This window comes from Pipistrellus kuhlii, unplaced genomic scaffold (assembly GCF_014108245.1).
Source record: "Pipistrellus kuhlii isolate mPipKuh1 unplaced genomic scaffold, mPipKuh1.p scaffold_m20_p_118, whole genome shotgun sequence".
Taxonomy (NCBI): Eukaryota; Metazoa; Chordata; class Mammalia; order Chiroptera; family Vespertilionidae; genus Pipistrellus; species Pipistrellus kuhlii.
The window spans coordinates 313,536-329,742 of record NW_023425425.1 but is presented as its reverse complement, the minus strand read 5'-3'; the positions used below and the strand labels follow the sequence as shown (position 1 = coordinate 329,742).

The window sequence follows — 16,207 nt, the reverse complement described above, 5'->3', positions numbered from 1 at the left end:
CCCCTGGGTGGGCAGCCGTGACCCTGGGTGGGCAGCCGTGACCCTGGGTGGGCAGCCGTGACCCTGGGTGGGCAGCCGTGACCCCTGGGTGGGCAGCCGTGACCCTGGGTGGGCAGCCGTGACCCTGGGTGGGCAGCCGTGACCCTGGGTGAGCAGCCGGGACCCTGGGTGAGCAGCCGTGACCCCTGGGTGAGCAGCCGTGACCCCTGGGTGGGCAGCCGGGACCCCTGGGTGAGCAGCCGTGACCCTGGGTGGGCAGCCGTGACCCCTGGGTGGGCAGCCGTGACCCTGGGTGAGCAGCCGTGACCCTGGGTGGGCAGCCGTGACCCTGGGTGAGCAGCCGGGACCCCTGGGTGAGCAGCCGTGACCCCTGGGTGAGCAGATGTGACCCTGGGTGAGCAGATGTGACCCTGGGTGGGCAGCCGTGACCCTGGGTGAGCAGCCGTGACCCTGGGTAGGCAGCCGGGACCCCTGGGTGAGCAGCCGTGACCCTGGGTGGGCAGCCGTGACCCTGGGTGAGCAGCCGTGACCCTGGGTGGGCAGCCGGGACCCTGGGTGAGCAGATGTGACCCTGGGTGGGCAGCCGTGACCCTGGGTGGGCAGCCGTGACCCTGGGTGAGCAGCCGTGACCCTGGGTGAGCAGCCGTGACCCTGGGTGGGCAGCCGGGACCCTGGGTGAGCAGATGTGACCCTGGGTGGGCAGCCGTGACCCTGGGTGAGCAGCCGTGACCCTGGGTGGGCAGCCGGGACCCTGGGTGAGCAGATGTGACCCTGGGTGGGCAGCCGGGACCCCTGGGTGGGCAGCCGTGACCCTGGGTGAGCAGATGTGACCCTGGGTGAGCAGATGTGACCCTGGGTGGGCAGCCGTGACCCTGGGTGAGCAGCCGGGACCCCTGGGTGAGCAGCCGGGACCCTGGGTGGGCAGCCGTGACCCTGGGTGAGCAGCCGGGACCCCTGGGTGAGCAGCCGGGACCCTGGGTGGGCAGCCATGACCCTGGGTGAGCAGCCGGGACCCTGGGTGGGCAGCTGTGACCCTGGGTGAGCAGCCGGGACCCCTGGGTGGGCAGCCGGGACCCCTGGGTAAGCAGCAGGGACCCTGGGTGGGCAGCCGTGACCCTGGGTGGGCAGCCGTGACCCCTGGGTGGGCAGCCGTGACCCTGGGTGAGCAGCCGGGACCCTGGGTGAGCAGCAGGGACCCTGGGTGGGCAGCCGCCTCTCTGGGTTCATGTCCCGGGCACAGTTCTGAGACAGTCCTTCCTGCCCAGGAGGATGCAGGAGGAGGGGGGGGCTAACCAGGTGTCTGCTGAGCAGATGCTCACAAAGGCTCCTGAGTCTCAGTGCAGAACCTCCATTAGGTGGAGCACAGGCATCTGTAACCACAGCAACCGGAGTGTTTGTTTTCTGTCAGTCACTGAGGTTTGGGAGCAAACCTCCACAGGCGAGAGCATGCCTTCCCATCAGGAGCTGGCCCAGCCCGAGCACGGGCACGGAGGGCGATGCCAGTCTGAGCTGCTTCCTCACTTAGCTCGGGGCGTGAGTCACTTCCCGGGGAGAAGCGACATCACGCAAGCTAACGGGCATAGAGCAGCTGGCAGTGCCTCACTCACAGATTTCCTTTAATCGCCTTTCAGAAGGCGAGGCCCTTCTGAATTATACCCAACACGCTCTAAAGTAGAAGCGCCTTGATTCACGTAGGGGAGATTTCTAGAGAGGACAGAAACAGAGACGGGACCGCCTTCGCCACATCCCTGTCCTGCCAGGCGCAGAGACGGCGCACAAGCCGACCCTGGTTTTCCCGCGTGGGGCAGCCACACAAGGGAGAGGTCAGGGCAGAGAAAATGAAAGTGTGAGAGACGACATGAAACCAAGACCGGCCGGAACACAAGCAATAAAATCATGCAAGCTTTGCCAAAATGGAGGCACACACTTGGTGGACAGCATCTGTCCATTCATCGGAACGTTCATTTCATGAAAATCGACCTTAAATACGGTTCTACTGTCGATTCTCAAGGACGACATAGGCTATCTGAGCTGGGGTTTACAATAAGGCCAATTAGCCGAAGCCGGTGTGGCTCAGTGGATAGAGCATCGGTCTGCGGACTGAAAGGTCCCAGGTTCGATTCTGGTCTAGGGTATGTACGTTGGTTGCGGGTACATCCCCAGTAGGGGGTGTGCAAGAGGCAGCTGGTTGATGTTTCTCTCTCATCGACGTTTCTAGCTCTCTATCCCTCTCCCTTCCTCTCTGTAAGAAAAATCAATAAAATATATATATTTTTTACAATAAGGCCAATTATTGCTCTCATCTTCATATAAAATAAGTATAAACTTTTCTTTTTTAAAAATATATTTTATTGATTTTTTTTTTACAGAGAGGAAGAGAGAGGGATAGAGAGTTAGAAACATCGATGAGAGAGAATCATCGATCAGCTGCCTCTTGCACACCCCCTACTGGGGATGTGCCCGCAACCAAGGTACATGCCCTTGACCGGAATCGAACCCGGGACCCTTCAGTCCACAGTCCGACGCTCTATCCATTGAGCCAAACCGGTCCCAGCTAAAATATGTATAAGCTTTTCAAGACAAACACAAAACAGTTAACTTGCTTTCTCCCCTTACACCTCGAGTTGCATTTGATTCGATTGAAACCTTTACTCCTTCGCATCCTTCTTAACAAACAACCTTTAAAGGAAATGTGGTGTCCTTGATTCTGTCATCTCTGCACAAACAAATGGCGAAACCAGAGTTGAGACATTCTGCCATTCCACAAAAGAAAAGGTGGTAAGGAACACAGCTCGGCATTTCGCCGTTCTGAGTTACTCAGTTCTCTTCACCCAGCCGCCCCTTCAGACAAGCCACTCACCTGGCCACGTCCAGTGACTGCGCCTTCTGCAACTTAGTGCTTAGCTGGGACCCGGGGCCAGACCTACTAAAAGAAGAACTCTTTGGCAATGCGGCTGCTGTAAAGATAAATGAACGTTGAATAATTTTAATTCCACAAAGGTAAGAAACTTTCCCGCTTACAAAAATTAAAACGCAGAGTCATCAAGGCTGAGGCGGAAAGCATTCCTCTTCCTTCCCATCTGGGGCTCAAAAGTGACCCCGCCTCGCTCCCACCCTCTGGCCAAATGTTTCTAGATTTGCTTGTTCCTATGGAAAGTCACCGAAGTAGCAATGTTTACACCCACAGAGTTTTGCTTTCAGCAAACATTCAGCATCACATTTCATGAGATCTGTCAGCAGTCAGAGGGGGAAGAGCTTAAATACCGGGACAGCACGGTGCTCATTGCACCGAGGAGCGGAGGGCGTCCCGAGTGGGAGAGAGAGAAGCCACAGCCCATCCTCCTTGCCTAGCGTGCTGCGGCCCTGGCCCTGGGCCACGGGAGAAGGCAGGAGGTTCTGGAGGCCCTGCCTTGCTGGGACCAGGGCAGGCGCTGCCTCTCAGCCAGCACATCCGCAGCCATGGCCACGTGTGAAGGGTGAATAACATGTGACGAGAAAATCTTTAACAAAAGCGGTTCAGCCAGCTGGTGTGGTTCAGTGGTGAGCGTGGACCTACGAACCAGGAGGACACAGTCTGATTCCTGGTCAGGGCACAGGCCCGGGTTGGGGGCTCGATCCCCAGTGGGGGGCGTGCAGGAGGCAGCTGGTCAATGATTCTCTCTCATCATGGATGTTTCTCTCTCTCGCTTCCTCTCTTTTCCTCTCTGAAATCAATAAAAACATAACAATTTTTGAGTTTTGAAAGAGGCTCACTTATATTCTTTGGCTGTGACTTAAAGACACACCTGACAGTGGTGATGAACGGGGCTGAGCGCAGGGTTCACGTGGCACCAGCACCGAATGTGCTCGAACGTCCCGCACGCTTTAACAAGTGCCGCTCCATGTCGGTGTGAGCTAGCCAGCCTGTCAGGCTGAGGCTGTGCCATTTATAAAAGGGAAAAGGACTTTGGACAACGTTTCCAAATTACACTGGGAACTTTCTAATCCTTCTCTTCAGGTCAGCCTCACACCTCCCAGGTGATACGTTGAAAAAAAGCGAGGAATTAAATGAACAGATTTCCTCTGGAACGGAATACCGCCCAACTACAATCAGAAAGGAGACAGAATTCTCAAGAACCTGTGGCGAAACCTCGGCCCGAGGTCCCCAGGCACCTACCGGGATGAGCGAAGGCGGGCAGCGGCTGCATGACAGGGGGCGCCCCGTTGGCCAGGGGAGGCACTGCTGCCGGAGGGACGGAGGACACGAGGGGGGGGGACATCCCGACCACGGGGATGGTCCCCATTGGCACTGGCGCCACCGCCGGCAGCGGCGGCATGCTGGCCACGCCCACACCTGCGGGGAAGAAGGCAGCGGTCACACGGAGGCACGTCTCAGCCTTAGTGACATGACCCAGGTCTGCTGGGAGGAGGGCTTCCCTCTAGCCCCGTGGTCAGCAAACCGTGGCTCACGAGCCACAGGCGGCTCTTTGGCTCCTTGGGTGTGGCTCTTCCACAAAACACCACGGCCTGGGAGAGTCTATGTGGAAGAAGTAGCGTTAGAAGGAGTTTAAGTTTAAAAAATGTGGCTCTCAAAAGGAATGTCAATCGTTGTGCTGTTGATATTTGGCTCTGTTAATTAATGAGTTTGCTGACCACAGGGCTAGAACATGCATCCGGGGCCCTTGTGTGGAAAAGCACCAAATTCTGTGAGGGACCAAGACGCCCCGCGGAGGGACCTGCTGGCCAGAGTGACGATCTGCAGCAGAACCGCTAAGTCCGGGCAGCACAGACGGGACGCGGGGACTCACAGGCCGTCAGAACCAACCCGGTGCAGGAGCCCTGCTGGTCACCACGGGCCTGCAGTCTGTCTGCAAACTAGTAAGTAAGGAATAACCCCCGCTGCTCCTGCCCGGCCTCCACACTGAGCCTCGGAGCAGCCAGCCACCTGAGGGAGGGCTCTCCTTCCAGAGGATTCCAGCCGAACAGGGAAACGATCGAAGTGCAGTGAGTGCTCCTTCTGCTCCTCTCCTCGCTCGTCACTGAGGAAAGGCCCCCCGGCTGCGCCCAGTGCCTGGTCCTGAGCCCCTTGTACATTGCTGGCCGATAGCAGCAGCCTTTGTGCAATGTCTGGTCTTCTGTCACTCCTTGTTCCCGACACAAGACCTCCTCAGACCCTGGAGCCTCTGCAGGGATGTCTGTCTGCACCTCACTGAGGTGGCTGAGGGGGGCTAGGGGCCCTAAATAGCTGCAGGCTGGGAGCTGGGGGCAGGACCCCTTTCCTCCCTGGACTACCCTTCCCGGCTGTTACCGCTGGGCCCGCAGGCTGGGGGCTGCGAGGGGCAGGCAGACGCTCGGGAGCTGCAGGAGCCGCTGTCGCACTCACCGAAGGCCGGGGCGCCGGAGATGGCCCCCGGCTGCTGCTTCATGACGGGGGGCAGCGCGGCCGGCAGCTGGTAGCCCTGCAGCTTCAGCTTGATGAGCTTCATGGCGATGGAGAACTCCACCTGGTCCATCCTCCCGTCGTTATTCATGTCGGCAAGGGCCCTGCAGACGACACACAGCTTCAAGACCACCACCGTGACCGTGACCGTGACCTTCCCCCAACCCCTCCCACACAGACACAGGTCACCAGCCCCCGTTCCTGGGGAGAGCTGAAGAGCCAAAGCAACACCGAACAGAGCGTGTCTCGAGCGACGGGAGTCCGCGGGGGCACCGGCCTCCGACATCACACACGCCCTCACCGTGCTGTCTGCTCACGAGGCACGTGAGGCGGCTTTCCATCTGAATGTCAGGACACGGACTTGGGAAGTCAAACGGAGCTTCTTTCCGGGGGTGAAGATGTTAATCAGTGCTCAGGGAAGTGAGACCTCTTTCTGGACTCTATTCTGCCGGGCAGCTGCACCGCGTGGCCATCTCTGATCTCACCTGCTCTAGGTACGTTCTAGCCAGGCTTTTCGTTGTTTTTAAAAACTTTGTGAGGCTGCCGAAACCGGTGTGGCTCAGTGGATAGAGCATCGGCCTGCGGACTGAAAGGTCCCGGGTTGGATTCCGGTCAAGGGCATGTACCTTGGCTGCGGGCACATCCCCAGTGGAGGGTGTGCAAGAGGCAGCTGATCGATGATTCTCTCTCATCGGTGTTTCTAACTCTCTATCCCTCTCTCTTTCTCTCTGTGAAAAATCAATAAAATATATTTTTAAAAAAACAAAACTTTGTGAGGCTACTTACAGATCTTTTTCCTTATGAACTCTGAAATCTTTATTAAGTCTACAAACATCCCTATTGGCATCCAAGCTAAATACACTAATTTTTGGAAAGAACAAATATCAATGAGAGAAACAGACAAATCACTTACCTCCATCAGGGCTGGGGATCAAGCCAACAACCGAAGAACATCCCCTTGACTGGAATCGAACCCGAGACCCTTCAGCCAACACTCTATCCACTGAGCAACCTTGCTAGGGCCCAACAGATATTTTTTAAAGGGTCACTTCTTCCCTCGACTAGGCACTATCTAGGAACTGGGGATCCAACTGTGCAACAGACAGACCAGGTTCCCGCCCTCCCGGAGGCTGCCTTTTAGGACAGCCAGGAGACAAGAGACCGAGCCAGCTTCTTCCACAGGGAGTGCCACGAGGGCATGAAGCCAGGCGGGGGGAGAGGACGTGGCTGGACAGGGGGACAAAGCCAGGCGGGGGGAGAGGACGTGGCTGGACGAGGGTACGAGGCCAGGCGGGGGGAGAGGACGTGGCTGGACGGGGGGTGAAGCCAGGAGGGGGGAGAGGACGTGGCCGGACGGGGGGGTGAAGCCAGGCGGGGGGGGGGGGAGGACGTGGCCAGACTGGGGGACGAGGCCAGGCGGGGGGAGAGGACGTGGCTGGACGAGGTGACGAGGCCAGGCGGGAGAGAGGACGTGGCCGGACGGGGGGTGAAGCCAGGCGGGGGGAGGGGACGTGGCCAGACGAGGAGATGAGGCCAGGCGGGGGGAGGGGACGTGGCCGGCACAGGGTGAGCAGAGCCCCGGGACTGTGGTCAGGACGCGGGCCTCTGGGAGGGGAGCCCAGCCTGACCTCGGGGTGGGAGTCGGAGGCTGCAGTGCTGGCGGGAAGCCTGGCCGTGCAGGAAGGGAAAGGCCAGGGAAACTGGAGGACACGAACAAGAAGCAGGTGAAGTGAGAGGCGACGCCAGAGCAGGTGCGGCATTAGGTCCGTGGCCTTGGCAGTGAGGCCGGGTGTGTCCTCACTGGAGCGTGAAGGGGGGTGCCGTTGTAAGGCTGCTGGGGTGCCTCTGAGGCTGGAACCTAAGGCGCAGAGGGCGAGGGACTCCAGGCGGGACGTTCAGGCAGCGGCCAGGGGAAAGGGCAGAGGTGGCCGCAGTGCAGCCAGAGGTCCGGACTGGGGACAAAGGCTGGGCATGGACCCCGTGCGCGCTGAGGGACGGGTGAGCAGGGGGGAAGGGGAGGGTGCAGCATGGCGCCCATGCAGGACAGATGCTCATGCCAGGAACGCGTGGCAGGAGCGCGGGAGGGGGGCGTGCTCCAGCCCAGTGTGCCCAGCCTTGGTGCCCGGGGCTGGTGCGGACCGTGCTGGGCTGAAGCCGCTCCGAGGAGCCGGAGGCAGCAGTGTTCCACGCTGTTTGCCCTTTGCGGGCGGCGTCACAGGCTGTTCTGATTTCTCTCTCTGGCTCTGGCCCCTCCTCCCCCTCAGGGCCCGTTTCTCGGTGGTGCTCCCCCACCCCATTTCCCTCCTCAGAACCTCTCACCCCAGGGCTGCGGCCCTGCAGCTTCAGACTCCAAAGCCTCATTCGCCCTTGCTCTCCTGCCCTGCCCTCCCCTCCCCCGCAGGCCGGGGGCAGTGAGCAGCTGTGAGCAGGGCGGTGCCGGGACCGGGCTGTTTGCCTTCCCCTCCTGAGGGAGACAGGGCCAGGAAGGCCTGTCAGCATCCGCCCTGCCACACCGACCTGACGCCGAGCTCCGAGAACTCGTCTCCTCGTGTTCCTACTTGGAAACCGGGTGGCCCAGACGGGCAGCCTAAAGCACTGGCAGGCCACCGCGCAAACGCCACCACCGAGGCCACGGGAATACAGGTTCTGCCTGGAGCAAAGTCATGACAGTCTCTGACATGCTCCGGAGTCCACGTCTCTCACACATGGAAGAGGACGTGGCTGGACGAGGTCAAAGGGGGGAGAGGATGTCCGGCCACGTCCTCTCCCCCCTCCTGGCTTCACCCCCCGTCCAGCCACGTCCTCTCCCCCCGTCTCTCACACATGGAAGAGGTCTCACTTCCCTGAGCACTATTTGGACTGGAGGTCCAAAGCAAAGCAAGGAGGCCAGAGAAACAGACAGCACTGGCTCCTCATCCCCAATCCAGCTACCGCTGCGCAGCGACTGGCACAGGGAGAGGCGGAAACAGCGGCTAACCCATCCTCGTGTGCCAGGAGGCACGGGCCTGCCCGGGCTCCTCCTAGCCAAACCACACGAGAACACAGGTCAGCGAGAGGAAAAAGGCGACCCCACTCATGAGGTCAGCTGCTCTTCCTGATCAACTTAAAACCCTAAGTTTGAAGAAGTGAGTGCTGCTCAGGACTGCAGAGCGAGGAAAGGGCCAGCCGGGGAGCCGATCGTCCGCGCTGCCCTCGGCCCAGCACCGGCCCAGCACCAGGCGCGGGAGCTGCGAGCCCTGAGGACACTTCCCTGGGAAAGACTCAAAGTGTCTCCCTGACAGCAATGCTCCTGTCAATCCCCACCCGAGGGGAACTTCCGCTGACCGTTAGAGAGGGGAGAGCGAGGAGTGACAGAGAGAGAACCACTGATGTGAGAGAGACACATCCCACCCAGCACAACCAGGGCTGGGGATCCAGCCCGCAACCTAGGCACATGCCCTTGACCGGACCCTGCAGTCTGCAGGCTGGCACTATTCACTGAGCAAAGCCAGCCAGAGCCTAATATCAGCTCAAATAAAAAAAAATGACATCACAAGTTTATTTAACAAACTGTCACACAAAAATTAAAGACAAAAACATTTTTTACTAGCAATTCATCATTTGTATTGTTAATAAAAATTTTCACCATAAAATAAGTTGGAAAAATGCCTTTGATACACTAAAACAGTTTAGAAAACAACTTAATCTTAAAAAAAAAAAAAAAAAAAAAAGAAAGAAAGAAAGAAAGAAAAAGAAATTCGCCCTGACCGGTTTGGCTCAGTGGATAGAGTGTCGGCCTGTGGACTGAAAGGTCCCAGGTTCGATTCTGGTCAAGAGCATGTACCTTGGTTGCAGGCACATCCCCAGTAGGGAGTGTGCAGGAGGCAGCTGATCGATGTTTCTAACTCTCTATCCCTCTCTCTTCCTCTCTGTAAAAAATTCAATAAAATATATATTTTTTTAAAAATGAAATTTACTGACCATTTTTATACTGCGATTAGCTACAGGCTGTGATTTTCATGAAAGCATGGATTTGTCTGCTTTGTCCGTGGCTACACCCCAGCACCTACAATGCTCGCCGACCCGGAGACACGCCAGATAAATACCTTCCCAGGCTGAACGGTCCACGTGAGGTGAGGGTCCCAAGCTCAGCGGCATCACGGCCGCTTCCTGAGGAGCCTCTCAGGCAGGGAATGAGCGTAAAGCGGGACCCAATGGAGAGAGGGTGCCGGGGAAAGGAAGGTTCTAGTGCGCGATCCTGACTGATGGTGTGAAACACAATCATCCGTCAGCGCAGAGCAAAGGGAGGCACAGGTCTCCTCCACCAAACTCAGGCCTCACGGCCAGGCTGGTGCCCTTTCTCCCCTCCCGCCGCCCCACCCTGGCCCCCACCTCTCTCTTTTCTCTCTCTCTCTCTCAACACACACACACATACATCTCCATTCAAACTCAGGCACTCACTGACAGGTCAGTGTTCGCTCTTGCTCTCTCTCTCTCTCTGCCTTCTACTTAACTTTAAAAGTAATTCCAGACATTTTTACAGAAATTCCTGGCTATCTGATTTCCCAAGCTCACAGCAGCTCAGAGGTCAGAGCCAGGAGGCTCACAGGGGGAGGGAGGGTCTGGCAGCCAATCTGCTAACAGCCGAGAGAGAAAATAAAGCAAAAGCCAAACGCACAGGAATGCGGCGCCGTTTGGTCTCAACATGAATATATTCATAACATTCACACCCAAACGTGGCCCATTCCCCAGGAAAGCTTTGCTATTCTGAACACTATTCCCTACTAACCCTCGCGTGTGCGTGTGTGCGTGCTGTGTGTTGCCTCTTATTCAATGGAAGATACAGAACCCTCCATAATGAAGCAAGAAACGTGGGACATTCAGAGGAGGAAGGGTGCAGTTAAAACAAACTAGTGAGAAAATACCAAAAAGCAGATTTCTCAACTGGAAATTCCACCCTTTTGGCAGCACCATCTGGCAAGTCGCCCCTTTTCGAGGTCCACACGACAAACCCTTCACGGCCTGGATGCCGGTCTCCTCCCGCAGCGTAAGCAGTCCTATCCCTGGAATGTTTTACTTGGGAATACGGAGTTCCCACTTACCATATCTGCGCCAGGACAGGCTGAGGCAACCCGGACTGGAAGAAAAAATTCCTCGCTTGGTCACCTGTGAAGTAGGGGAAAGTGTCAGAACAGAACAGCAGCGAAACGACGGCAGACAGTTTCTTAGTGAAATCGCAGAGCTGAGGCAGAGGCTGGGCGCCCTGTCACCAGGCACTGGGTGTGTGACAGCGCCGGACAGCAGGTCCACAGGACAGCACAGCCGTCAGCAGTCAGCAGTCAGCACTGGCTCTGGAGCTCAGCGCCTTAAACCAACGTCGCAATGGGCGGCTGCTGGCGGCAGACACTGTCCACATGAACTCGGCTGAGCTGACCAGGAGGGGGACAGCCACCCACGTGACAAGGACGTCTGTGGGGACCTCCAGAGAGGGGCGCTCATCGCTACTTCTTAGAACTTCACACTTACGGGGAGTAAGTAACACGGTTTTTTGTTTGTTTGTTTTAAATATTTTTATTGATTTCAGAGAGGAAGGGAGAGGGAGAGAGAGTTAGAAACATCCATGGGAGAGAATCATGGACCGGCTGCCTCCTGCACACCCCACACTGGGATTGTGCCCACAACCCAGGCCTGTGCCCCTGACCAGAATCAAACCTGGGACCCCTCAGTCTGCAGGCTGACACTATCCACTGAGCCAAACAGGCTGGGGCAGTCACCACGGTTTTTAACGATCACCTCAGTGGCTAAGATTTAATAAGGTAAAGAGAACTAAGAGACAAAACACACACAAACAAGAGCCCAGGGAATCTAGGTCTCGTCTTCCTGAAAGCAACGCCTGAAGAGTAACAAACAGGAAAGACAATGGGAGAGGCCAAGGTCAGAGGGAACTCTGGGGACACAGGACACGGAGGAGTCCTTCCGGCTGCACCCGGGCCTGAATGCCTTCTGGGAAAAACCTTGTCACCGAGCAGGGCAAGGAGAAGGCGGATGGTGCCTCTCCCCTCAGTCCCTCGGAGCCCACCTGAGCTTGCTAACAGGTTCTCAGACACATGCGGCACTGAGAGGCCGCGGAGGCCATTACCTGTGATAAACCCGGAGATCGGCTTCAGGCTGAGGAACTGCTGGTCGTGCTTCGCTCTCTCCTCCACCGTGATGGCCCAGATGTCCAGGCTGCCTGTGAGCGAAGGGCAGACAGCAGATTAGTGAATGACCAAGAGCAAGCCAGGTGCTCACGTGACCTGTCCCTGTCACGTGAGGAGCATGTCACTGCGGTGTCCATGCTCTGATAAATGAACACCTGCTTGTCCTGGATGTGATGCACACACAGTTAGAAAATCAAGCGTGAACAGCGCTTCCCACCCAGAAAGGAAACGGGCCCGAATTCTGTGATAAAAGCTGTCCCGGAGCCCATGGCGAACAGGCCGCAGGAAGAGGCAGCGAGTCACTCAGCACTCACTTACACGCACTTAAACAACCGTCTTAGAAGCCACAAGCGAAGGGCAGAAGAAGCTGAGCTCAGTCGGGGTCCGAGGGAGGGCAGGAACCTCCGGAGGCGAGGAAAACACTCAGGTGTCGGACTCTCATGATGGTGAATGACTATAAATTCACAAAAGCACTGCGGCTGCACGGTGGAGACCAGTGAATTCTATGGCTTGTAAATGACACTGCTCCGAGGCTGTGGTGTTTAACGGAAAACCAAAGAGAACAGGATGTACCATATTTTTCGGACCATAAGACGCACCGGACCATAAGACGCACCAGTTTTTAGAGAAGGGAAATGAAGAAAAAAAGATTCTGAAACAAATAGTGTCCTAAAATATTTTATGTGCATTAAAACCCAACATCACAGTCATAAACACATGTAATCAACCCTGTAAAGTAAACAGCAGCATTTAGAACCATTTTAGAGCCGGGCAAGCACACAGAGACCACACAGAGCCGGGCAAGTAAAACAACTTTTTTTTTAAAGTATATGTGTAGGCTATATTTGGACCATAAGACGCAGGGACTTTCCCCCCCACTTCTGGGGGGGGGAAAGTGCGTCTTATGGTCCGAAAAATACGGTAGGTCCTCCTCCAGTTTCAGCTGAGAAGGAGCAGCAGTCCCCTCGCTTCTGGGACCGTCCTCCCTCAGGCCTGTCTCCTCACATTCACCAAACCATGGCAGACGGCACGGGCAGAGGCTCTCACGGCAGACCCGCCCCAGCAGGGGAACAGGCGGTATGTGCATGTTTTGGGAAACAGGTGACCATGCCCAGCACAAAGCCACGTGTCTGACACCGCCAGCCCTGGCGCCTCGCTGGCAGAGGCCGGTGGCAGCGACTCGCTGGAGACAGAGACTGAACAGAGATAGGTGCCAGGCGCTGGGTAGGCATCGGGGGTGAAGCCAGAGCGGTTCCAACCTGGTCCCTCCCTCCCAGGCCTGACAGTCCAGTAAGTTCCGAAAGGCTGTTCACTGCCCTATAAACAACGCAAGCCCAGAACACAACCACAAAGAGAAAGGAGTTAAGAAGGTGGACGAAATCAAAACACAAGATGAAGTAACACTAATGGTTTGAAAACTTTGCCGACTTCCTTCCGGACGGAATCCCACGGGGACGTGAGGGCCAAGGGCAGCAGGCAGCCCGCACGGCACCCTCTCCAGAAAGAACTCAGCCAGCGAGCGGAAACGGCATCTCACAGGTTCCCAACGTGCTGGGAAGTTCACCCCAAAACTCATTTCTGCAGACGGACAGGATGTTTTCAGCAGGTAAAGTGGAACAAATAAAAGTCCCACTTCAAACCCAGGCTTCAGAGAAAGCACAGAACCAGTGACCCGGTCACCTCAACTAATAAACCGCAAAGGGAGCCGGGGACGGAGGGGCTGAGCGGCCGGAGACGCGGGCGGGAGACGCAGGACTGACTAGCTGCCGGGCACGATCCTTGTTTGGATGGCATCTGAGCAAACCTGACAGCAGCCGCGGCTCAGGGACCAGCACTGCCCCCAGGAACTCCTGTGCCCCGTGCGGGGATGCAGAGGGATCGTAACGACGTCGCTAAGAGCATCAGCCTTAGAAACGGGCACTAAAACACTGGTGAATGAAAGGACTTCCAGAGAATCCGATGAAGCAATATGGGCCATGGCTGCTGTCAGTGAAACTCTGAGCTGAGCACAGGTACGGTGGTTAATTATATTATTCCCTCCACTTACGTGTACGGCTGAAATGTACCACAATACTAAGGGACTAATACAGGTTCCAAATACACTTAGAAAGGAAGATCTCTGAAAACTTACCCCCAAAAGGCGCTGGAAACTGAGCCATGGTTCTGCTCCTTCTACCTCGCGAGCCGACGCCTGTAATTGAGATGAAACAGTTAAGTTTATAAAGCTTCACTCAGATGCTTACAAACACACGAACTTGCTGTTCTTTAACAATCAGAAGACTGATACGGGAGGAGGGTTCAGCAACCTAAGTGAAAGCTTCAACTAAGGGGCTCATTCATTCGTTCACTCACTCATTCATTCTCTGCAGATTCGTAAGGTCAAAGGGCACTGGGAAATGTTGGTGAGCCCTGCCATGAGCCCAGGACGGCCGTCGGTTACTCTTCAATGTATTTTTCTTCAGCATCTGCACACACGTCCATCCGTTTGGTGGTCCTCACAGCGACTCCTTTTGATGGGCACTTAGAATGCGCTGCCCACTGTGCCAGGTGAGTGACCATCTCACGCTTTCCGCTGCCGCCACGGCTCTGAGAGCTGGGTACTGTGACGACACCATGTCCCAGACGGGGAATGAGGACCGAGGTGCAGGGACAGGCAGTGCGAACACGGGTGCCGGGCTGGAGGGAGAGGGGCACCAGCTCCACGCCTGCACGCCCCCCATGGGGTCAGTCTGCATTAGGCCTGTGAACAACTCTCACACACTCATGTGTACAGACAGGAGCACACGCCCAGGTGCCTGCCCAGCACTGTGCACACACTCCTACTGGACCAGTCCTCCTCTTCAACTGGCAAGTCCACGCCACTGGCCATCCATCCTGGACCCGCACAGGGACTCCTCCTCAGTCCCCTCTCCCCCAGTCCCCGGGGCTCCTGTCCTGGCAACGGCTTCCCTCCCCACGGCTTCCTCGTCCTCCATCAGTTCCCACGGCTGGAAGGCCCCACCTTTCCCCTCGGATGGGCACGGTGCCCCACCTCCCCGGTTCCTCCCCTCTGTTCTCCAGCTCTCTCTGTCTCCGGCACCACGTGGTCCCTTTGTTGGCTGCTGATCTGGGTCCCGCTCACGTATCGGCCTGCGCTCCTGACATTCACAGGAGGCGCGGACACATGCTCAGAGCTGAGCGGGCGGCACGTGTGCAGCGATGGGGATCCCCAGCACCTCGTCGCCCCTCACAGAGACGCCCCCGGGCAGTGCCCAGGCGGCCCTGGAGCTGTTCCCCCGCCAGCCAGAAAGCCGCGTCGGGGCGGGGAGAGGGACCAGCGCGGGAGCTGCTGGCTGCCGGGCAGCAGAGAGGGGGGAAGGCGGCAGGCATCCCCCTGCAGCACAGGGAGACCCCGAGGGTACAAACGCACAAACGCAGTCCTCCCAGAACAGTGAGCACGGGACCTCAGCGACCTCAGAGAAAGGACCAGGAGATTTGAGATTAACCCAGAGGTGCAAGATGGGCGTTTGAAAACCAGTTAACGTCATTTACCATATTTCCAGAAAACCCATGTGGTTCAACAAATAAGGGGAAAAGCTTTTGGAAAAAACGACAGCCAATAACAATAAAAACGCTCAGAAAGCAAGGATCAGTAGGAAAGTTCTTCGAACAGAAAGTTCCTCCAACATGGAATTCCTAGAAGCTGAGATAACGAGAAAGCCTGAGCGTCCGCATAGTTAACATCCCTCTCTCCTCCTGCGGGAGCGGATGCCAGCTCCGCCCAGCGCCCCTGGGAACAGGTGCTCAGAACCCGCCCTCCAGGCCCCTGCCCCAGGCGGGGCTCTCCTCGGGCACACTCACTGCAGTCACCCCAGGCGGGGCTCTCCCCGGGCACACTCACTGCAGTCACCCCAGGAGGGGCTCCACCGGGCACACTCACTGCAGTCACCCCAGGAGGGGCTCCACCGGGCACGCTCACTGCAGTCACCGCACCCCAGGCGGGGCTCCACCGGGCACACTCACTGCAGTCACCCCAGGAGGGGCTCTCCCCGGGCACACTCACTGCAGTCACCCCAGGCGGGGCTCTCCCCGGGCACACTCACTGCAGTCACCCCAGGAGGGGCTCTCCCCGGGCACACTCACTGCAGTCACCCCAGGCGGGGCTCTCCCCGGGCACACTCACTGCAGTCACCCCAGGAGGGGCTCCACCGGGCACACTCACTGCAGTCACCCCAGGAGGGGCTCCACCGGGCACACTCACTGCAGTCACCCCAGGCGGGGCTCCACCGGGCACGCTCACTGCAGTCACCCCAGGAGGGGCTCCACCGGGCACACTCACTGCAGTCACCCCAGGAGGGGCTCCACCGGGCACACTCACTGCAGTCACCCCAGGCGGGGCTCCACCGGGCACGCTCACTGCAGTCACCCCAGGAGGGGCTCCACCGGGCACACTCACTGCAGTCACCGCACCCCAGGAGGGGCTCCACCGGGCACACTCACTGCAGTCACCCCAGGCGGGGCTCCACCGGGCACACTCACTGCAGTCACCCCAGGAGGGGCTCCACCGGGCACACTCACTGCAGTCACCCCAGGAGGGGCTCCACCGGGCACACTCACTGCAGTCACCCCA

The 16,207-nt window shown here is 57.6% G+C and overlaps 1 protein-coding gene across 6 annotated transcripts in view; it reads right to left on the bottom strand.

Annotated features, from left to right (window-relative positions):
• ITSN1 (intersectin 1) overlaps positions 1–16,207 on the bottom strand; it is a 147,821-nt gene that overhangs the window by 90,083 nt on the left and 41,531 nt on the right. For all 6 annotated transcript variants that reach the window (XM_045579840.1, XM_045579839.1, XM_045579842.1 and 3 more), the window contains exons 2-7: positions 13,730–13,789; positions 11,538–11,630; positions 10,501–10,564; positions 5,363–5,523; positions 4,157–4,333; positions 2,861–2,957 (exon numbers count right to left, since the gene is read on the bottom strand). In XM_045579840.1, the coding sequence (XP_045435796.1) occupies positions 2,861–2,957; positions 4,157–4,333; positions 5,363–5,523; positions 10,501–10,564; positions 11,538–11,630; positions 13,730–13,757 (620 nt within the window). In that variant the 5' untranslated portion in view covers positions 13,758–13,789. The remainder of the gene's footprint in view (positions 1–2,860; positions 2,958–4,156; positions 4,334–5,362; positions 5,524–10,500; positions 10,565–11,537; positions 11,631–13,729; positions 13,790–16,207) is intronic.